The 23,013-nt window shown below is 46.2% G+C and overlaps 1 protein-coding gene across 8 annotated transcripts in view; it reads right to left on the bottom strand.

The window, feature by feature from the left end:
* LOC146658128 (dematin-like) overlaps positions 1-23,013 on the bottom strand; it is a 30,055-nt gene that overhangs the window by 4,168 nt on the left and 2,874 nt on the right. Inside the window, exons 2-17 of one of the 8 annotated variants that reach the window (XM_085426573.1) lie at positions 13,897-14,040; positions 13,557-13,614; positions 11,908-11,958; positions 9,826-9,860; positions 9,284-9,367; positions 9,069-9,197; positions 7,155-7,199; positions 5,891-6,077; positions 5,214-5,258; positions 4,839-4,991; positions 4,313-4,422; positions 2,637-2,742; positions 1,933-1,991; positions 1,804-1,854; positions 1,426-1,482; positions 708-788 (exon numbers count right to left, since the gene is read on the bottom strand). In XM_085426573.1, coding sequence (XP_085282699.1) covers positions 708-788; positions 1,426-1,482; positions 1,804-1,854; positions 1,933-1,991; positions 2,637-2,742; positions 4,313-4,422; positions 4,839-4,991; positions 5,214-5,258; positions 5,891-6,077; positions 7,155-7,199; positions 9,069-9,197; positions 9,284-9,367; positions 9,826-9,837 — 1,119 coding nt within the window. In that variant the 5' untranslated portion in view covers positions 9,838-9,860; positions 11,908-11,958; positions 13,557-13,614; positions 13,897-14,040. Of the gene's footprint in view, positions 1-707; positions 789-1,425; positions 1,483-1,791; positions 1,855-1,932; positions 1,992-2,636; positions 2,743-4,312; positions 4,423-4,838; positions 4,992-5,213; positions 5,259-5,890; positions 6,078-7,154; positions 7,200-9,068; positions 9,198-9,283; positions 9,368-9,825; positions 9,861-9,976; positions 11,856-11,907; positions 11,959-13,556; positions 13,615-13,896; positions 14,041-23,013 lie in introns of those variants that run through there. The other 7 variants (XM_085426572.1, XM_085426576.1, XM_085426575.1 and 4 more) reach the window with 7 other exon arrangements.

The raw sequence follows: 23,013 nt of genomic DNA, 5'->3' as shown, positions 1-23,013 counted from the left end.
AGCAGTACATTAATGACTAACCTCGTATTGTAGATGAATTATCTCAGTTGTTCTCCTGACTGAAGTTTGGTCCGTTTACAGCATCCTGCCTTGCGACTGTATTTGTCTCTAACCATCAGGAACCTTCACGTTAACTTTTATCGAGTGGAAAAGTGTTAGCTTCATCCTCCAGCTTCACTGTGCTAATGTTATGCTAACATAGCTGTGTAGCTAGCGATCACGTAGCACAACATTATATACCAACTAGCCCAACTACAAACATCACTGCTGTTTAGTTTCTGTCTTCATTTATGTTGGAAGTGATAGCAGAGCTGTACGTTTGAATTTTTCAGAAGTCTCTCAGTCAGAACATGCTATATCATGTTTAGCTGGAAGCTAGCGAGCTAACTCCCTGCTAACTTCTAACTCTGTTAAATGTAATAAATCCTGTTTTCATGGATGCCTGGATGTTAAACTTTGTTACACCTGGTAAAGCAGCAACGCTGATCGTTTTATTAATGATGAAAGAATTTAGACAGTTTTTAACTCTCAGTGATGCTGCAGTGTTTGTGTGACTTTGGGACCTGAAGCGGAGTTTGGACCTGGAAACAGCTGATGACAGCAGACTAAAAGACCGGATATCGATAACGATGTGGTTTGATATCAGAACAGGTTCAGCAGCTCGAGTCGTACCGACAGAGACTTGGTCTTGTTTGTCATTTTTTTACCTCCAGCTGTGTCCGATCCACACCGGGGGGCAGTTTGCTGCGTCCTCTGTGAGTCACCACCAGCACCTCGTAGGGATAAACCTGCACGCAGACACGCAGAGGAGACGTGACGTGAGAACCACATTGTCCTCGTGTCCCGCTGATGGGACGAAACAGCCTCACACATTTATCTGGGTGGCTGTAGCTCAGGTGGCAGAGCAGGTCAGCCACTAATCAGAAGGTTGGTGGTTCGATCCCAGGCTGCATCCTGGCTGCATGCCAAATGTCCTTGGGCAAGATACTAACCCCGTGTTTGCCTACTGGTGGTGGTCAGAGGGCCCGGTGGCGCCTGTGTCCGGCAGCCTCGCCTCTGTCAGTGCGCCCCAGGGCAGCTGTGGCTACAATGTAGCTTGCTATCGCCAGTGTGTGAATGTGTGTGAATGGGTGGATGACTGAATGTAGTGTAAAGCGCTTTGGGGTCCTATGGACTAGAAAAGCGCTATACAAATGCAGGCCATTTTACCATCTGCTTGCTGCGCCTGAGTTATGTGGAAACAGGACATGTTTAATACATCCGCCCTGCTCATTCCATATTCTTATTCTATAAGGGCAGCTTTGCACAAGTGACAGTTCATAATAATCCTTCTTTATCTCACACTGACGCTCAGAGATACCCTCTATGACATCATAAAGATCCAAGAGTAGCTTGGCAGAGCTTCGGCAGCTCTACTTTCTGTACCTTGTGCTCCAGCATGCTGGGGAGAGAGTTCCCTCTGTCCATCCTCGAGTCCCCGTTCTGACACAAAAACAAACAGTATGATGAACACCAGCACCAATTATTCATCAGGAGTTTCTGCAAACAAGGTTAAAATAATGGAAAGTGTACCTGAAGCCCTGCAGAGACACAAAGAGACACAAACAGTTTCATTATTTTCTGTTACGAGTTCACTGATGCAGGAAAAAAGTCGAGTCTGAGAATGGATGTTTTGTGCTGATGTACAAGTTCAATTTTCAGCACAAAATGCTAAAATACTTCACAGGTGTAGTTTTACAGGTGTACAACTACACCTGTAAAACTACACCTGTAAAATCCTGAACCTGAGCTTTAATGACGGACGTTTGTACCTGCAGCAGGTTTCTCCGAGGAGCTGAACTCGGCCGAGCGCAGCTGCAAACAAACACAAACAGATTGTTGTCTTCGCTCAACTTCGTTGTCAAACCTCACAGCGAGTGTGCGGATACTCACCCTGGACAGGCCGCTCTTAGAGGGCGCTGGGAAATACACGGACCTGGAGGCGTTGGACCCTGCAGAGCAGAGGGGAGGGGCTGTGAGGGGGAAAGGAAACGCTACACAACATGTGCATCAGTCCTTCCACCTGGAGATGTTTTGTTCTGAAAGGTCACGACAGTCACCTGTGACCAGGTGACATCACTTCCTGTTTCCACGATGCATCATGATGCCTTCACTGAAATCTGAACCTGAAACACTAAAACTGCAGTTTTTTAATTTGCACCAAAAGTTACAACAACTGATAAACTTTAAAAATGTTTTGCTGTTTAGAAATTTTACTTCCTCGTTCACTTTACTTTCTGAAAAGTGACGCTCATAAAATCAGAAGAATTTCAGGTTCAGATACTTTTACTAACAGTGCTTAGACTCCTTCGACTTTGCAAATTTTCTTCGTATTAAATGATATTTTTGTGGTTTTGTGACGTCTTTGTCACCATGAGTGACTATTGGTCTCCACAAAGTAGTGGTAGAATAGTTATGTTAAGCTATAAAGTTTATGTCTTGCATATTTTCCACAACCAAACCCATAATCACATACTGTGTATTATCTTACTTATTTTATATTTCTTTGTGTTTTATTTGTATTTTTTGTATTTTCTTTCTGAAATCTGTACCTAACGCAAAAAATGTCAAGTGTGTGTGTGTGTGTGTGTGTGTACCGGCGTTGTGGCTGCGCTCTGGTAAAGAGCGGGTTTTCCTCCTCAGAGGCGCTGCAGACTTCTCCAGCTCCTCCTTCAGGATGATTTTGCCCAGATTAGACTGAATCTGACACGAGACAGAAACAGAAGACGACTTGTAGTTGTAAAAAGCATAATAATATATTAAGTAAATGGCCTGCGTTTGTATAGCACTTTACTTAATCCCTGTGGACCCTAAAGCACTTTACACTACATTCAGTCATTCACCCATTCACACACACATCCACACACTGGTGATGGCAGCTACATTGCAGCCACAGCCACCCTGGGGCGCACTGACAGAGGCGAGGCTGCCGGACACTGGCGCCACCGGGCCCTCTGACCACCACCAGTAGGCAACGGGTGAAGTGTCTTGCCCAAGGACACAACGACCGAGACCGTCTGAGCCGGGGCTCGAACCGGCAACCTTCCAATTACAAGAGGAACTGCCAGCTCTTGAGCCACGATCGCCCCGTAATCCAAAGTATTCAGAATACGTTACTCTCATTGAGTAACGTAACGGAATATGTTACAGAATACATTTTGGGGCATGTAATCTGTAATCTGTAGTGGAAAACATTTTAAAAGTAACCTTCCCAACATCTGCACATGTCTGAGAAAGACAATAATAATGAAAAATGCATCGAGCAGTTTCACGCAGGGATCGTTTTCCTTCCACCGAAGCAGACCCTTCAGCATCGAGCTAACACGCGATAAGAGCTGAAGAGGACCAAACATCAACCTCCAGGTCTGAAGAATCACGCTGCAGCTCCTCTGGTGTCCAGCAGGGGGCGCAGTGTCCCAGAGACTCCCATGTTAAACATGCTCACAGCCTGATACACCGACTCTTCTGTCTCTGTGGGGGATTTCCTCCTTCATAACAGCTGTTTATTACTCACCTGTTTAAATCCTATTAAGGCTTAAAGTTTGAGGGGCGTGGCCTGTTTGACTGACAGGTGAATGGTGACACAGGTGACTGTAGCTGCTAGCTGTCTGCTTCACCTGAACGGGACCTCTGTGTTTTAATGACATCATGTGACCAATAACATGGCTGCTGTGAGGTCACAGCAGACTGAGCTCAGCTGTTGGGAGAAATTCGAGGATTTGACTGAGTAGCGGGTCTCTGTGTTTGACTCCGCCCTCCAGCTTCTCGTGGTCACATCTCGTTTTTAAAAAGGCGAAAGAGGAGCCAACGTTAGACAGCAAAATGCAAAGTGCCCAGAACAACGGCTCGTGTTCATCTTTTGTATACAGTCTGTGGGACGTGCAGAGTGACACAGCCGATTCTGCAAACAGACGTTTCTGACGGAGCTGAAGTGCTCTTCAGGAAAAACGTGGCTTTTATTTTGAAATGAGCCGTGCCTCTAAAGGATACACACGACAGTGAAAGCACATTTAAAGCTGTTTAACCCGTGCACAGATTATCTCTGCACACATTCAGATCTCCATGATGAAGTCAGTGTTTTCAGTCTCCCACCAACCAAACAGCAGCTGACGCAGCAGCACTCCTCATGCTTTATTCATCGTACTGTGAGAGTTTTTAAAAGCAGCTTCTTGTTTCCTGCTTTTCTGACAGTGAAGGTGATTTTTGGTGATTCCTGACCAACTTCAAACTGCTGCAGCTCATCTGCACCTGCAGCTGGCTCCGGGTCTCCCACCTTGTTCAGCTCTTGCTTCTGAAGCTTTCTGAGTCCCCACAGCTCATCATCCAGCTCTCCATCCTCCTCCTCCTCGACTTTCTGCTCCTTCCTCTTCCATTCCTTTTCTGCTGAGAGGAGAGGAGTTATGGAAAGGAGAGAAGAAGAGAGGAGCCAAGGGAACGGTGAGACGAATACGTGACAAGAAGCAGGAATAATCAGGATTTAAAGCCAGACGTGATTTTTAGATGAAAACCTGGAAAATCCCACTTTCGTAATGAGCTGTAAATGTAGCACAAGGTGCGTCTCATTGATCAGAGTGTGTGTATGTATGCATTTGTTTAAACATCATTGTGAGGACCAGAAATTGCCATGCAACTATAGTTGTGGGGACTAAATGCTGACGAGTCTGAAGCATGTTTGAGGCTCAAAGTGTAAGTGTCAGAGTTACAGTTAGGCCAGAGTGAGCGGCTAGCATCGTGTCACTTAGATGTCCTCACTAAGATATGAAAGCACGAGTGTGTGTGTGTGTGTGTTTGGGTCATACCAATCACGGCCAGCGAGGGGGGGCAGGGCCAGTAGTCGGTCTCAATCTTGGAGGGCTGGTTCGGGTCTGGAGGCTGAGCTGCAGGAAACTTTGAAGACTCGATGATCAAATCCTCGATGTGTTTCCCCTGAGGGACCGAAGAGGACGACACATCTGTGCACACACACACACACACACACACACACACACACACACACACACACACACACACACACACACACACAGTGTGCATGTTAAAGCAGATTAAACACAGTGAAAGGAGGCGTGCTGTTCACAGGACAGCAGCTGACCCACATTCACTCTGTTTTCATTATGTTCAGCGATACATTTATTGCAGCTTTTATTCTGAAATCGATTTGAACCTCAGTGACTCACCCTGTTTGTAGATGGGAGGCTTCTTGTAGATGTTGGTACCATTTTCTGAAAACAATAAAATCACATGTGTGACACCTGTGCTCTTCTTTGCTTGCTAAACAATAATTACTGGTTCACAGGGTGAACATGAGCTCCAGAGGACGGCACATCTGGGACTTGTTGCACTTCTTGGGTCTGACTGAGTTTCAGGTGCAGATCTTTTCGTTGGTTAATGACGTGTGGTCCAAGTATCACAGCACACCTGACTGGTGGTGCATGTACGGTGCAAACTGGACTCTCTTAGTCAGCACAGTGGGACATAGAGAACTCCAGATGTGGACCAAACGTCATCAGCATCTGGAGGCGGTCTGTGTGCACAAACTCTAATTCAGTTTCACTGCTCACAAATCAACTAATAATCCCAATAGTTGTCTTTTCTGGTCCTGACATTAGCGGCTAACACGTCTCAGACGTGGATGCTGTGCTGACGAATCACTGAAGCTCATCTGGGAATCTCTGAATTTCTCTTTGTAGCCCCTCCCACAGGGTAAACACACGTGTTTGAAGAAATAAGTCACCTGATGGAGATGCTGTTGCTAACTGGGTGAAAACCTAGCTGATGGAGCTACATCTGCACCCTTCAGTACTGTTCCCCACAGTCAGTGGGGTGAGTCCGGCTTGTGGAAGCTCGTGTTTACCTGGCCTGTGGAAATGCTGCACGGTGCTCTTCACAGTACCAGACGAGTGTGCGTTGGGTGTGGTTGGTGTGTTTGGCGTTGACGGGGTGTGTGTGCTGTGGGTTCTGGTGCTCGGGATGGTGGAACCAGGCGAGGACCCTCCAGGTGATCGGCTCTCGAGCCACTCCCTTGTCTCCTTGGACAGATTCTGGAAACACAGAGGACGGTATTTTAAAAGCGTGTCGGTGGGGAAATGTGAAGGCAGAGCCGGTGATCCTCCTCAGAACCTTCTAATGAACATGCAGGGCATCCCCATGAGGACTTTCTAAGACATGATGCCAACTGCATCGATACGACCATCAAAGCAAGACCTCCTCCATTACTACCACTACTTAATGGTCCTCAATCAGAATTGGAGGCCTCTTGAACCTTTACAGAGTAAACCTTGAAGACACGGTCGTCCCTCATTAACCAAAGAACCTCTTTTAGTGTTAGTAGAAGCACCTAAGAGACCTTTAGGATCTCCTGATTGATAACTAGAGCCTCGTTTAAAGATAACTTATGAGAAACTACTTCACATGACTTCAACCTCCTCGAGGATTCCTTGAACTAACACTTTACAGCCTTAAAAGAAACGCAGTGACTCTTAGGACGCCCCTCGTCAATGCTCTAAATGACCAACAGAGTCAGTGTGAAGAAGAGCTACCCAAAATATGACTCTAAGTAATCTGAGTATGCCTGGAAGGATGCCGTCCGAACCGATTACTGCAGCCTCGTAAGCCTCAAACAAAGAACTTCACACACATCATCCCTAAACTGTTCGAAAGGTTGTTTAGAAGCTGAAACCTGTAAAAGAAGCATCAAACCTTCTCAGTGACCACTGGGATGTATACGACCTCCTCGCTGACATCATCATTTCTGAGGTTCCACTATGTTCCTGACTACAACCTCGTTAAACATGCCAACAGAACCACATTAATGTTGAGATGCTTCAGCGTCAGGATCACTTTCACAGAAGCTGGTCTGAGACAACAACAGGACGATGTTGTGCTAATAACAACCCATCACAGTCACACGCCCACAAAGCATCTGAGATCTGCTTCTGTCATGAGACCCTATATTGTCTGCATTTCCATATCTCACTTTCATTGTAGGGCTCTGATCTGACCTTTGACCTCATCACTAGTGCTTGTTTTGTTGCAGAGGTCTCTGAGTGTAAACAGGAAGAAACTAATATAAACTATATGATGATATGTAAAGAAAGAATGGGGGGGGGGGGTCTTACCTCTGGGGAGGGAGGAGGAGAGATGGAGCGAGGAGACAAGGACCTCTGGGGAGAAAAAAGCAAAAATAGATGAAACGCTCGAAGCTAAAAATAAATTCAGAGAATGAAGACGAAGCTCCACAAACACAAACTCTGCTTCTGACACTGAAGTCGTTTCTTTTTTTTAAACGATTGCACCAAATGTCAATTCTAGAGGATTACATTGCAATTTACACTTTGACCTGAAGGTGGCAGTGTTCTTTACACCCAACGATTAAATCCAGACACAGAAATGCTTCACGGTAACGTGATGTGAAGCATAAATCAGAGAAGCATTTGTTTAGAGTAAAGAAAGAGTTGGATGATGACAGCAGTGCAGACGAAGACCTGAAGCTCCGAAATCAGATTCCTTAAAAGAATTCAGTCTTTGCACTTAAACAGTGGCCACAAGGCTCCCAGCAGGGGGCGCATTTAGGTAAATGTGCATTTATATGCAGATGATCAACATTTAGCATTTAGCTCTTTGTTGAAGTCTCCTCCTTCGGCTGGCTCTGCTGTTAAAAACAAACGGGAGCTTTTTCAGGGGAGACCTGTGCAGTCTGAATGCTGTGACAACAGCTGCAGCAAACGTGTGTCATGAGCTTAAAAAGTGCCTTTTGTTTGTTTCAGTCATCAGTCTGCAGTAACCACAAGACTGTGACTGAAATCACTGATCGCTGTGCTGGACAGTCAAAAACAGGAAAACAACCGAAAACCCCACAAAACAGATGAAAGAAGGTGCAGCACACAAAACACAAAAAGCATTCTGACACACAATCTCTCTTTGTCTGACCCAATCTGCACCACAAAATACAGACACACACACACACACTGGGCTCAGCTGTTTTCATGAGCTGTCAGCTCTCTAAGCAGCAGATTGATGTCCGTGTTTGCAGCCAGACGCAGAGCTAACCAGCCGACTGTCAGAGCAGCGACCTGCTGCCACGCCGTCTGGTTTCCACGACTCCGGCTCTGCGCTGAGCTACAAAGGTCCCGGAAGCACCGAGAAGAAACTATGGAACAACAGGACTTTACAAGCTGCCCGACCCTGTAGATGCTAAATGCTTCTGTAGCATTTAGCTACACATAAACATCTGATCACACGCTGCATTATAAGGACAGTGAAACCAGCAGGATCTGCACTTTACTTAGTTTTTAGTAAATTTGCACCATTTAAATAACTCAAAGTTAAATAATAGCTTCTACAAACGCCTGCTCATTCAGAATTAAGACTTCTAATCCGTCTCAGTCGTCTCTGAGCTGCATGTCGGAGCCGTGCTGCTTGTGAAAAGTCAAACCAGCAACCAAAAGATGCACTAAGGACATCTGAGCTTTAGTATCTGTAGCTGTGAAGAAGAAACAGTCACGATGACTAAACAATGATACGACCACCGCCCGCTCCAGAGTCTCCTCCCGTCAGACCCACCGGCTGCAGTTCACCTAGGGGGCGCCCACGAGACAGTCCTCACTAAAAAGGAGTGAATGAAGCTAAACAGCTAAAATAATCATTAAGACAAAAAACAACAACAAATAATTTTGTCTTGTTTTGTTTTACAAATCCAGCATCAGTGATGTGCTTCAGTTTTACAGGATGATATTAAGATCTGACTGTATTTAAACGCCTGCTTTGAAACAATAACTCCAGCACGCGTGCAGAAGACGCAGCTGACTGTGGCGGTTGGTTGCAGTGACGTTAGAACACGCTAATAATGACAAACTGGAGCTATCGGCTCCACCTCTTCAGCTGAAACAGGATAATATTAGAGAACATGTTTCCAGGCCAGAGCTCCACACGGTGCCTCATCTAAACAGCGCCCCCATCAGGCAGGACGTCCAGAGAGCACCAGTGTAGCTGTCAGCAGGAATCTCTAAACTATGACCGGAGGGAGACGTCACCTCCAGAGGACTGTAGCTGTAGTGCGGCTGGTAGATCATCAGATCGGGTCTCTCGATGTCCAGGATGGCTTTGTCTCTTGGTAAGGCTGCCAAGTCCTTATAGCCGATAACCCCGTCCTCCACTCTGGCCTGGGGAGAGGGGGGGGGATTACAGATTATTACCTCCAGATTAATCTGAAGGGTACGAGAGCGCGATCACGGTGTGTTTATCTCACCACGATGGCAGCAGCAGGGGATCCTGGGACGCCGGTGCCTCTGAGCGACAACACACTCCCCGGAGACGTCTGCGCCAGCTGCTGCTAACACACACACACACACACACACACACGCTTGTACTTGTGTCTTTGTGAGGACTATTACTGCCTCTTACCCAGAGCCTAACTTGAACCTTTCCTTCCTAAAGGAGCAGGAGAAACGTCCTCACTGTTCTGCTTCTTCTGTCAGCTTTATTATTTCCAAGCTGGAATTGTTCTGTGACTTTATTTGTTAAATTAAAAACCACCCCAGATGTAAATCCTCCCTTCAGCATCGCCTCCTCGTGCACCTCTGGACTTCAACACCAAACATCGACTCATCTTTGAGCTGACACGCTTCTCATGTGGAGGAACATCATTATTGAACCACCAGGAGAACGCTTGTTTGTTTTTATTGTTGAGCATCGTGATCATTCAGCAGAAACATCGTCACGCTGCAGCATCTCAACAACACGCCCCCCCTCCCCCCCGACAACTATCAGCAAAAGAAACGTGTGGTTTACCTTGGGCATCATCCTGACTACTGATTGGTCAGTTCCTGAAGGAGACACACAAAACATGATGTTAAATAAAGAATAACAAGTCAGACGTTTCAGCATGACAAAGCAGGAGAGGCCAGAAAGAGTGAGGCATCATGGGAAACTTTCCACCAACCTTTCTCACATCAACACGTGTATCAGCTGCTCTGGTCCACACATGAAACATGAGTCTGACAACAATCTCCTTTTTTGTTCTTTTACTGTGTGCTGCTGTGCATCAGTGTTTCTGTCTGTGACAGAAAGGCCCACACTGAGCAGAGCCTCGCGCTGACACGAACAGTAGATTGACTGTGTGCACGTTAGCATATGCTACTTCCGGTGTGGAAACGCCTGTGGGGAGCTTTGTTTCCGGTGTCCTATTCGCGCCTGGTTTACGGTCCAAAACAAGTTAAGCAAATGAATGAATCAAGCGGCGATTTACATTTCTATAGACGTCTCGGGCATTTACCCAACATATCTGTAAATGATGTTCATCGACTTGTCGATATTTTCCCCCGCGCCTCAGAGCAAAAGAGAAAATGGATTCAAATGTTATATTTCTCAGCTGTCCCTCGTTTATCGCGGGTGTTATGTTCTAAAAATAACCAGCGAGAGGTGAAATCAAGGAGCCGATTTTATTTTTGACGGTGCAAAACGTTTGGTGGACATCGTGGACATACAGCACTGCACTGCAGAGTCACACTGCTAGCATCGATGCAGCGATTCTGGACTGTACAGGAGAGACAGAGGAGGTCGTCTGCAGCGATCAGGACGCAGGACACAATGTGACATAAAAAAAAAGCAGCAAACTTGCACTAAAAACTCAGTGAAACAGCGAGGTGAAAGGTGAAGCGCGTTATAGCGAGGGACCGCTGTAATTTTGAAGGTAAGTCACAACATACCCTTCCTACATACTAATGTATAGAAACCATTACCAGCAATCATTCATTTTTGTGTGGCTGTTTTCACGGTTTGTTAACATGCTGTGTAGGTGTGTACTGGACTAGCTGATATCAACATAACGGGAAACATCTGGTTTGACTGTTCTTCACCTGTAGTTTGAATGCTGAACATTTGCCTGTTTGAATCATGAGACCAGTCACTATACAGAGATGTGCTTCTGCATGTGGACGATGTGTCTTCTGCTGCAGTGATGCAGTTCTGCTCGTGTTGAGTGATGTAAACAGCTGATGATCTAAACGCTTTAAACTGATCATTAGATTTTTTATGACACAGCAGCGGTGAGTGTTCCCACCTTCTGCTCTTTGTAACTTAACGTCATCTTTCCATTTTCAAGTTTTGGACATGATTGTGGAGGATATATCTTCGCAGTAGCGATTGACCGCAAAGTAAAGCTACCGGAAATGTACAACCCCACATCCGGTCTCAAACCAGGAAGTTAGCATTTTCTCGTGCACAGGGTCAATAACCCCCGGCGTGGGGAACGCCTCCACGTGTCAGGGCTGTGAGACAAAAACCATACGAGGGCACGAGATTCACACCTCGTTTCTTATTTGTGACCCTGTGGATCCTTCTCTATCCTGTCCTGGGCCTTGGTGCATCCCTCATCCTCCGGCTAAAACAAGACACCTCCCAATTTCCAGAAAACCTGCAGAGGGGCTCATTATCTAATGATTAAGCCTTATAAATCAGGGAAATGCAGAAAAAGACGCTAAAGAAACAAACATGGCTCTGAAAGCCATTCAGACTCACTGTTCACCAGCCGTTATCTGTTTAACAGCAGCCTTCACAGAGCATGTGCAGGAGACCGCTGTGCTACAGCTGCCAGGCTGACCACGCCCAGGGCCTCTGCACTGAGATCACAAATGAAATGAGCTCTAAATGACGGCGTGCTGTCAGATTACTGACACTCAGCGCTCTGCAGCAGCTGCAGGGTTTCCAGTCCGGCATTGTCTGACGTGGCCGACGGACACAAAGGGATTATTCCAGAGTCCACAGCTTTGTCACACACACACAAACACATGAGCAAGGAAACCTGGGTAACAAGCGGTCAGCCAGCAGAGTGTGTGTGTGTGTGTGTGTGTGTGTGTGTGTGTGTGGGGTTACCTCAGGGAGATAAAGGGATCATGTCTGTTCGTCTTCGGGTCTCTTCAGCACCTGAAACACAAACAGAGGTGTCGCTGGGACAAACTCATGATCATAATATTAACACTTTATTTTTTACTGGTTCTCACCAATATAATCAGATGCAGCAGGAAACTAAACAGTGAGACTTTTATACGTTTATAAATCTGTAAATTAACACGTGAAGTTCTCGGATTGAATAATAACAAAAAGTTAGTTTTAAATAAGTATTCTTAATCTTTATCAGCAGTTTCAAAACTATAAAATGACATTTTTGTCAACATTTACTCAGTTTGTCACCAGTTACGTCAGACATGATTCAGACTTTCACATTTCTAAATCATTTCTGAAGAAGTTTCTGGAAGTTTTCACGTCCTCTACCCTTCTGTCCTTCAGAGTTGAAAATCCTCTGCTGTTGTTCTGTCCCATTAAACTCAGCTTAAGTTGGGTTTAAAGTCAGAACAGAATCAGGTACAAAGAGCTGTTCCAGACGCTGCCCTGGTTCCTGGGATAATCCACAGCAGTGTTGACGATGGAGGATTTGAAGCCCGTTTTAAGCCCACGTCACGGTCTGTGTGACCATCCAGCTGTTGTCTCTACATTTGTGTCTCCACGTTACAACATGTATCATTTGTATACCTGTTACAGTGCTGCTGCACTCTTGGGTCTCTGTTGAAAGGAGGTTTGTGATGTGAACGAGACTTTGAGCTGAATCAATAAAGACGTATCGTGTGTCTCTATGATGGGATTCACAGATTTTGTTCAGACAGGGCGATCTCTGACCCATCCTCCCTCCCAGTATTGATCTCTGCTGGTGTCCAGTATCACTGATGATGATGAATAAGCAGAGTGAAACCAGGCAGGGACCTCTGGGCCTGAATGAAGCTAACGCTGGAGCATCAAATCCTGCGGTTCCTCCAGCATCCAGCAGGGGCGGCAGTGAGTCAGTCCCATACTCATGTTAAAACTTTACAGCAGAAACAAACATGTTTACAGCTGGATACACAAACTGTTTGTCTCTGTGGACAGTTTCCTCCTTCGTGACACCTGTTTGACTCACCTGTTTGAATCGTACTGAGGCTTAAAGTTAGGGGCGTGGCCTCTTTGGCTGACAGGTGGCTGTAGCTGCTAGCTGTCTGCTAGCTTCACCTGAACTGGACCTGTGGACTGTGTTCGTGCTGTTGGAGCCTTTTGGAGCTTTTTAATGACATCATGTGACCAATAATATGGCTGCTAACAGAGCGTCCAGGAAGGCGGAGCTCTGGTTCCTTTGACATAAATTCTAGAATTTTCATTGGATGTTGGTGTTTAGAGGGTATCTGAGTCTGTGTGATGCTCCCATTCAAAGCTGGAAGCAGTTTGATAACCAAGCTGTTGCTTGTTGTTCACTCTCTGACCTTCATTTATTAAAAAGCAAATTCAAGGCAAGAAAGAGATCAGTGTCTCTGGAGAGAGTTTAATTACAGTCTAGGACTCCTGGTGATCAATACTGTGATCAATAAGGTGAAGGAGTCAGGTATCAGCTCAGTCAGTGCGTGCTGATCACTGTGATGGATCACCTCTGTAATAAACTGCCAGACACGTCAGACCAGCAACAATTTAAAGATCTTTATTAAAAAACATCAACTTACATGTTCAATTTCTGCCGATTTCCTTCTCAGGACCACGAACCCATCAGCTCAGCGTCTCCTGGAACAAAACCAAAGATGTGATTTCAGAAGAAGCAGCAGAAACAAGAGAGAACGACACAAATGAGCCTGAGAGCTCCGAGGACGGACAGCCTCCTTCAGATTCACGTGTTTGCAGCAGACAGGTGAGCGCAGGCCTGGCGGCAGGTGAGGGGCTAAAAATAGAAATGCAGCCAGTTCATGTGTGACCCATCATCGGGGGAAAGTCCTCCGAATATCTGAATGGACCTCTGAGCAGAGGCGGAGCTTCACGCTGAGGCTCTGCATCTATTTTCAGACTCACGTTGTGTCGTTGCTAAGCGATGATGCGGGCAGGTGATGAACTTTGAAATGAAATCCTCGAAGACGGCCTGCTGTCCTACCGTGGGTGCAGACAGCGAACGCAGCCTCCTGCGGGCTGAGGGGGAGTTTCTTTTGCTCTGCAGGTCTGCCGGGACACACAGGAGATAACTCAGAGGAATGCTGGGAGATATCTAGGGGTTGCTAGGTTACCGCACATGGCCGTCCAATCGTCTGGCACAAATGTGGGAGAGAGAAACAAAGAGATGCTGCACCAACGCGGACCGCCCACCATCAGACCACCGTGACACAGCAGGGGTCACGGCCTCAGGTAAACCCCACCCGGCCGCTCTGCCTGAGAGCTTAAACTAAGTTCCTGCAGAGAGTCCAAGAAAACCGCCTCCTGCATCTGTTTGTCTTTACTTCCCTTCATCTGGATGGAAAACACGACGAGAGGAAGGGGAGCACACGCTCCTCAGCTCGCACCAGAGACTGGCACACCAGGATGTCACACTCGTTACTGACACCGAAACAATCGCATTAATCCACAGATACGAACGTTAGCTGTCCTCTCGTCAACATCAGCGACCTGAGCGGGCCGCCGCAGGACTGTGAGCTGGTGCTAAATGTGGCGGCGTCGGAGCTGTGAGACGCCTCGAAGCAACGAGGCAACAGAAGAATTCAGACTGTAGGAAAACTTCTGCTTGTCTTACTGAGGACTTTTAGGTGAATGCAGCACCGAGCAGCAACCCGGCTCACATAAAAGATGCTGTGGGCACAAATGGCAGGTTTAAATGTGCATCGGAGGACCGCTTGTTCTCCGGGGCCCAGTTTGTTTGTAATAAGCCGGTGACCGGCACTAACGACCCTCTCAGAGAAATCAGCCCAATAATTTACATCCAAACACAAAGAGTCAGAGAAGAAGAGACGACCGCTGAGGTCAGCGAGCCGGTGACTTTGTTTCTCGTTTCCAGACAAATCGCTCGTCCTTAAACGTCTGCAGAGCGCGAGAAAGAAGAAACGAGTGCACAGAAGCGCGTCTGTAATATTTAATGGAATAAATGTTTCTACAGCATCTCTTTATGTCACTGGAGCCATTTTTAAGCCCAGAGCTGCAGAGGATCGTCTCAGTGATGCTAATTATTAATGACCTGTTAGTGACTGTTCATACAGCCAGGACCACAAATATGTGGACACTGAAGGCTGCAGTTTGACATGCGTGTGTTTAACATGAACACAGGTATGAATCCAACACTGTGGACTCTGCGTTGGTTCTCCGGCTTCCTCCATCAGAATCCTGCATTTCTGTTGTTGGTCTTAAAGAAAAGCATATTCTTATGAAGGCACGTGATGCACTCACCTGCTGCTCAAATCTGTTTGAGAGTGGTGGCCAATCAGTAGAAATGTGGCTTAAAGGGGGAGGAGCTAAAACAGCTTGTTTCAGACAGAAGACCACTGGCAGGCTTATTTTGAGCTGTGCAGTCAGAAATAAACAACAAACACATCCACCAACTACAAACAACTCAAAGGAACTACTTCCTGTCTGAACTTTTAAGGCAATGACACAAATAAATGTGTAAAAGAACCACATGAAGAGTCCCATGCATTTGGTGCACAAAACAATCCAATCGAAAGCTGCAGTTTCAGAGCCACACCGACGACCCTCCTCGTGTCGAGTCGTGATGCAGGAAGTGGGTCAGACACTGAAAAGTGCCGAGTCACAGCTTCACGGTCCTCAAACATCCACTGAGCTCTCAGTGAAAGAAGTCGGACTCTAAACGTCAGCAGATACACCAACTCATCTAACAGAGAAGAAGACGTGTTTAAAGAGGATTCAGAGACTGAGCAGCAACTTCAGGGCTAAAGAATGAAACCAACACTGAAGCACCAAAACCTGCAGTTCCTCTGACGTGCAGCAGGGGCAGCAGCGAGTCAGTCCCATAGACTCCCATGTTAAACAGCCTGATACACAGACTGGTCTCTCTAAAAAAACACCTCACAAAACTTGCGACACGGCGTAACTCGGCTCATAACCGTAGCACGTGGGAGCAGTGTGCTCACGTGATAGAGCGGCTGTGTGTGTTTGTAGCCTCAAACCAGCATTTCATCTCCGAGGAAGTTTTCCCCGAGAGAAGTGAAGCAAGTGTGTAAGTTCGTCTCTGAATGTTTGTAAAGCATTCCTGCGTTAAGCTTAACAACCGATATATGGAGCGACTGCCTCTTCTTGCTGCTACTTCAATCATGAAACTGATCAATGATCAGCTGATCGTCTCTCTTCATTGTTTTTGGCCCACTTTGCACCAGAAAGAGGAAACCAGCGGCTGAACAACAGCAGCACGTTTAAGCTTGATCAGCTGTTGTTAGAATTTATTTAATATTACTTTCTACACCAGGATCTTTTTCTACAGCTGACGCTGGTAACTGTGCAGGGGCGGATCTAGCAAAGTTTAGCCAGGGGGGCCGATAGGGCATGAACAGGGAAAAGGGGGCACAAAGACATACTTTTCTTTCTTATTCTCATTTAAAATGTCGAGCTTTTAATAAATAATTATCTGAATCTTACACCCAAAGTTTTAATCTGATGTATAGAAGTCCATTACTGTATATAGTAACTGTTAAGTCTAATATACCCTAGTAAGCTATAGTACTTTTTCCTTTGGGAAGGTACCATCTGTGCAGTTCTGTTGAAGAAAGATGTTGAATCTATTTAATTATTCTTGAAAAATAATTGATTTCTGTGCATTTTTCCACACTGCATCAAATTAAAGTTGATTACGTCGATTAAGCATCATGAGGTGGAGTTTTTTGCTGGGAGTTTGCAACCCTATTAGTCAGGTTGTTTAATATTTCTGCTAAGTACTCTTTAAAACACCAGAATAGGGAGGATGGAGCAGGTTTAAGTTTATTAGATTGATCAGTTTTGCTGAACTATGAAATATTTTGGGTGCAGTGTATTTTTTTTTTTTTTTTTTTTTTTTTTTACACACAGGTATAACAGAATAGCTTTAGTGTTTTTTTTAACTTGAGTTTGAACTTATACAAAATGTGGCAAGATATTAAAAAAAAACTGTTTTATTGATTAAAAAACACACTAAATTGGATTCATATCGGTAGCGGCAGATATCCAAATTTATGATATCGGTGTCGGACATAAAAAAGTGGTATCGCGCCATCTCTAACCAGAACCAACAGTCACTTGTGAGGACACAAGTTTGAAGCCTTTTTGAGGCTCAGAATGTGGTTTTAGTGTCACAATTAAGTCATGGTCAGGTTTATGGTTAGCCATTCATTTTTAATGGTTAGGGTAAGGGGCTAGTAAATGCTAAATTTATGGTAAATAACCTGTATTTGTACAGCGCTTTACACATTCAGTCATTCACACACTGGGGATGGCAAGCTGTCAATGAAGGTCCTCACTAAGATAGCTGAACAGGCTTGTGTGTGTGTGTGTGTGTGTGTTGGCAGCGTCTTATCTCCGCTCACAGAGACGTGACCACACCCAGCCTATCATCGTTTATGTAACGGCTGCTCTCATTGGCCGATGCGGATGACATCACAGTGTCTGTGGCGTGTTTGATCGGACAGGAAGTTTAAACGTTTCTTTATTTCCAGCAGAAGAAGAGATGAAATCAGCTGTTGGATTCGTTTTCCTGATAAACTAATAAAACCAAACAGGAAACGCTGGTTTTTACGGCGCCCCGCCAGCGTCTGTCTCGCCTCCGATCCTCGTGAGGTTTCTGAGGCGGAGATTTGACGCTCTGCCCCGAACAGACCCAGACTCATCCTTCCTTCCTCCTTCCCTTTCTTATTCCCTTCTTCATTTCATCTTCTTGTTTTTTGCCAAATCTCTACCATTCATGCTTCCTTTTTATTTCCTACATCCTTTCTCCCTTCTCCAACATTTTGTTTTTGTCCCCTTTCTTTCCTTGCTTCATATCCTTTACTTATTCCCTACCTCCTCCTTTCATCCCTTCTTCTGTCAGATCTATTCGTGTGTCTTTATGCAGGCTCTGTCCTTCCTTCCTTGCTTCCTTGCTAGTGTCTCTTTTTTCCTCACTTCCTTCTCTCGCTACCTTCCTCCCTCCTTTCCTTTTAATCTCTTCCTTAAAGTTTTCTATTTCCTTTCCAAACTTCTGTTTCCTTCGTTATATCTCTCATTCTTTCCTTACCACCTTTCCTTCCATTCTCTTTTTTCCACCCTGTTCCCTCTCTCCTTCTTTGATTCTTTAACTGTTTCCTTCCCTCTCTACTCTCTTATTTCCTTCTTTGTCACCTTTATCCATTTCCTACCTCCTTCCTTTCTTTTCCCTTGCCTTGCTTATCTCCCTTCCTCTCCATGCTTCCTGTTTCCATCCCTCCTGTCCTAGTTTCCTTTCCTTTAACATTAACTCGTTCCTTCTGTCCTTCTCTCTCGCTGTTTTAAGGAAGCCATATTTTATTTGATCATGTGACAGGTTTGATTTGCAGCTGTGTGGAATAAAAACAGGTCACTGTGAAGCGTCGGGGTCGTTCTGAACGTGTTGTTTTGAAGCTCGCCCGGCTGCAGGATATCAGCCGACACTTAAAATTCCTGCAGCCTAAAGGCCTGCAGCTCCGCCCCCTGCCTCATCCTCACAGCATCGACAGCCCCCCGTCGCCTCCTCGGCCCCCTGCTGCACTTGCAGATAAGAGCCGAGGCCTCCGTCGTGGTATTAAAGGACCAGGCTGCACTTTTACAACCCGAGGATTAAACTGGAGCCCAGAACACCACAACACGTCCCTGAAGTCACGTTAGGCGTCAGGAGCCCCGCCCCCTGACTCAGACCCTCAGAGGGTGACAGCTGGAAGCTGCTGCTTCACAGTAATACAACGAGACAATCAGACGAGCTCCCGAGAGCGAGCACTTGGTGAGAGTAGGAACAAAAAACTGGAGCACGCTCAGGGAGGGGCGGGGCCATCTGCTGTGACAGGTTCAGGGTCATGCTGCACACCTAACCTGCTCTGATCTGAGGTCAGAGGTCAGCAGGTACAAAACCACCGCCGACTGACCAATCAGATCTCTGGAAAATCGAAGGCTCCCTCAGACCTCAGCGCGCTGACAGTGACAGCTCTGCAGTGTTTGTCTGCGCTCAAGGCGACGGTCTCACGCCGCGAAGCAACGAGAAGACAATGAATCAAACTCCTCACCATCACTGAACAGACCGGCGTCCAGCGTCTCTGCGGCAGACGCAGGGGAGGAGCTGAAGCTGCAACACAAACCTTCAGATTAGAGCGAACGCAGCCGTTAGCTCACAGCTGCACCTCCAGCAGGTTCCTGTACGCGCTGCAGCAAAGCCCCAAACTTGCTGTTGTATAACATGAGTGAAGATGACTCATGTGTCCAGAAATAGAGAAGAAGAGCGCCCACGCAGCACGGCGAGGCGTTCAGGGACTCTACGAGCATACGGGACGCCTCTGAGGACTCCACAGACTAGCGTGCGCCTCTGGATATGTGAAAGATTTACAGACGCAGATGATTTTCCACCAAGAGCCCAAAAACCACGACAGCAGGAGAATGTTAACTGCACGAGACACACACGAGCAGCCACGCTCAGCGCACACACGGTCGTGTATGACGGAAACACAGTGTTACGTCCCCACATGAAAGCTAGAAGAGTCATCAAGGTGACTCCAGAAGAAGAAAATGCTGACCTCCGAGCGGGAGCTCAGAACAGTTTATTTTATTGGGATTCCATAATGTTGATTGGAGGATGTGGAAGTCTTCTGTGAAGCTTTTCCTGACCGAGAAGAGCGACCACATCTGAGGCTGGGATTTTTTGTTCACGTTACCCAGTCACCTTATGTAAACTGGAGGGTTTTTGTGTTTATGAGGACTATTTTGAGGGGGAGAAAAAAAGCTAAATGTTCTTTATATGTTTGTATAATTGTTGTAATAGCAAAAACACATTCACTGCATATAAGCTTTGTTTATATTTGCAGCACCCATAAAAAGATGCAGTGCTTGGTTTGAGATATTGAATTTAATCAATTATAAAATAATACAAATCTTATGTCTTAATTTCTTTGTTATTCAAATAATCTGCGACAGGATATATGTGTATAAAAAAGAGCAAGAGAGGAGGCGGAGAAAAACACCACGCCCACACAAGGGCAGTATCAGGGGGCCCAGCTAGGGCCGTAACAGCCCCTCCATACATACAAACCAGTGGTCTGTCACAGAATGTCCTACCCAACTTTTAAACATATCACTTACCATGCACCATAATAACGGTTAGGCATAGCCTGCCAAATCTGACCTTTTTGATGGGTCGAACACTGAACGGGGTTGGCTCAAGTCCCTCAAAATAGTGTCCAAAGCGACAGCCAGGTGTGTTTTGAGCCTTCACATATGGAGAACCCAGCGAACAGCTAAAAGGCCTTTCACTTTTCAGACGCTTCTTCGCTAGGTCATGGCGACAGGTATGCTGGTTAGCCAGAGGTGCAGGTTTGAATGTTTGTGTTGTACACAGTGTGTCACACTGCAGGTCATCTGGACCTGAAAGATTGTCAACAGGTGGCATCTCATAATTAGGTGACCTCTGACATTCACCAAATGACACCACTGAGCAATTATGCTCCAATTGTTGCCTAGGACTGGCAACTTTGCCCGTTTGTGAACCACAGTTCACTCTTTTGAAAGCAGATCGATTTTGCTTTTGAACAGTGAGCAATCAGGTGGCCAGGCTTGTGGCAAAAGAAACAGCTTTATTCTGGATCTTGAAACCATGCCTGCATTAACTTCGTTAGCAGGCACACTCCAGCCCTCGAGACTGTCTGTTTCTGTTTGTAGGTCTTACAATTTGCTACTAAATGGCCAGATTTAAAACAGTAAAAACATTTCCGGTCTGACCTGGGACGAGGCCCAGGCACCTCCCCCCTCGTGCCTTGTTCACCACTAGCACCGCTAGCCTTCGCTAGTGTGTCGCGTCGCTCTTGCTTAACGACACTGGCTTTATGGACGAGTGCGAACTCGTCAGCCAGTGTCGCGGCCTGCTGCAAAGTGGAGACTTTCTGTTCGTTCAGATATACCGCCATCCGCTCGGAGATGCAGTTTTTAAATTCCTCAATGAGAATTAACTCCCGTACCGAAACTAGGTCTGCAGATTTACAGGCCATACACCTTCGGCCAAAGAGGACACTCTTTTCCCTCGCAAAATCCAGGAAGGATTGACCCTGCAGCTTTTTCCAACCCCCGAAATCGCTGCCTATAAGCCTCGGGGACTAGTTCGTAGGCCAACAGGATTGCACTTTTCAGTTTGTCGTAATCCAAACTGCACTCAGCGGACAACGAGGAACAAACTTCTTGTGCCTTGCCCACCAGCTTGCACTGCAGCAGGATGACCAACGCATCCCGCGGCCAACGCAAGGCTGTCGCTATCCGCTCAAATGATTCAAAATAAATCTCCACCTCCGTGTCACAAAATACAGGGACCAGACGACTATTCCTTCCTACATCAAACTGTACCTCTGTCTGTGACAGCAAAGCCGCCACAGGAGGGGAGGAGGCCTGCTGGAGTTCCAGCTGTCGTAGCTTGACCTTAGTCTTCGCCTCCACCTTCTTCAGCTCAACCTCCCTAGCCCTAGCCAGTTCCGCGTCCAAACGCCTAAGCTCTATCTCCCTTTTCAGCTGGAACTCTCTCTCAAGCCCCTCCTTTTCCAGCTGGAGACGAGCCAGATGGACTTTGAGCCTAGCATCCTGCTTAGAACCCTCTGATGACTGGGTGGAGAGCAGATCAAAACGGGGCAGCATCATTGGCCCGCCCTCGGGCAGCCCCTGGCCCACAGGTGTAGACACTGACAGATCTACGGCCTGGCTTGGAACCTGAGGCGCTGCACTTCGTCCAGCCGGACCGGGTGTGCTCGGGGGTTCTCGCCTTACAACTAGTGATGTGACGTTCTGTATCGAGGCTTCGAAGCTTGTGTCGAGTAATGGAGGGGGCGTTTCCGCGATGCGCGTATCGAGGCTTGCTTCATTTATGGGAGGAGCTGAAAATGATGACGTCCGAAGCCTCGCTGCCCGGCTGTACCACGTGACTGGTTCATGAAGTGGTTCGAACTTTGCCACGAGCTATGACAGCGATATAAACCCCTCAGACTTCATTCAAAATGTGGGTGTTTGATGGAGAGTTGTTAGTGAGAGTTTGGAGACAGTTTGGAGGTTTATGAGAGTGAGGAGAGAAAGTCAGGAGAGAATGGAGCCAGCTAAGGAGAGGAGGATGTCCTCCCCTGTGTGGGAACATTTTGATCTTATTCTTCCCAACAAGGTATGTAAATTTCTACAGAAGATGCATTTTCATAATACTGATGGTGCAATAAAACCTATGTGAAGCTGTCTGTACTTTTGTACAAGGTGAAGTGTTTGCTATGTGCCAGGGAGCTGGGCTATAACAACAACACCTCATCCATGCTTAGGCACTACAGAGCTTTGCATGTGAATAAGGGGAACACCGATTGTGGAGCAAGACCAGGTGAGCCATCAAATGCCATGATAATACAACATGCAGTAATGTTACTAAATGATATAACAATATTATACAACTGTTATAAGTTACGTGTGTGATATTTATATTTGTGCTTTATCTTTATTGTCTTTCCTCAGGAGAACAATCTCAAATAGATGAAGACCTGGTTACCATGGTGATTGAGGACTCACAGCCATTTAGCATTGTGGAGGACAAAGGATTCAAAAGATTTGTTAAATCGTTAAATCCCAGCTATGTTCTCCCCACTAAAGGTTATAGAAGCAGTGAAAATTTAGTTTTTACTGAATAAAATATGGGCAGGACTGACGCCTCAGTGTGTAGCTGTCCATACCTCAACGTTACAAAAGCACAACTACTGTCCACACCCCAACCACACCTCACCTCACAGTAAATGATCATTTCCATTTTAAGCATTTCCAAATAATCATTTTCCATACTGCCAGTATAAATATACACAGTATACTGCCATCACTACAATATACATGTTTTACACACTCCTTTTGTTGTTGACATTTACAGGCTGTGTGCAAAAGGCCACACTCTTCAAATTCATGCCAGCTATTATTTTTACGTCCAGTAGGTGTCCTACTAGAGCAAATGAAGCTTCAAGAAGCTTTGCG

Source organism: Rhamphochromis longiceps, linkage group LG12, assembly GCF_057381845.1.
Source record: "Rhamphochromis longiceps isolate RC_006_pf linkage group LG12, R_longiceps_female_GT1.1, whole genome shotgun sequence".
Classification (NCBI taxonomy): domain Eukaryota; kingdom Metazoa; phylum Chordata; class Actinopteri; order Cichliformes; family Cichlidae; genus Rhamphochromis; species Rhamphochromis longiceps.
This window is presented reverse-complemented; position numbering and strand designations above follow the sequence as displayed.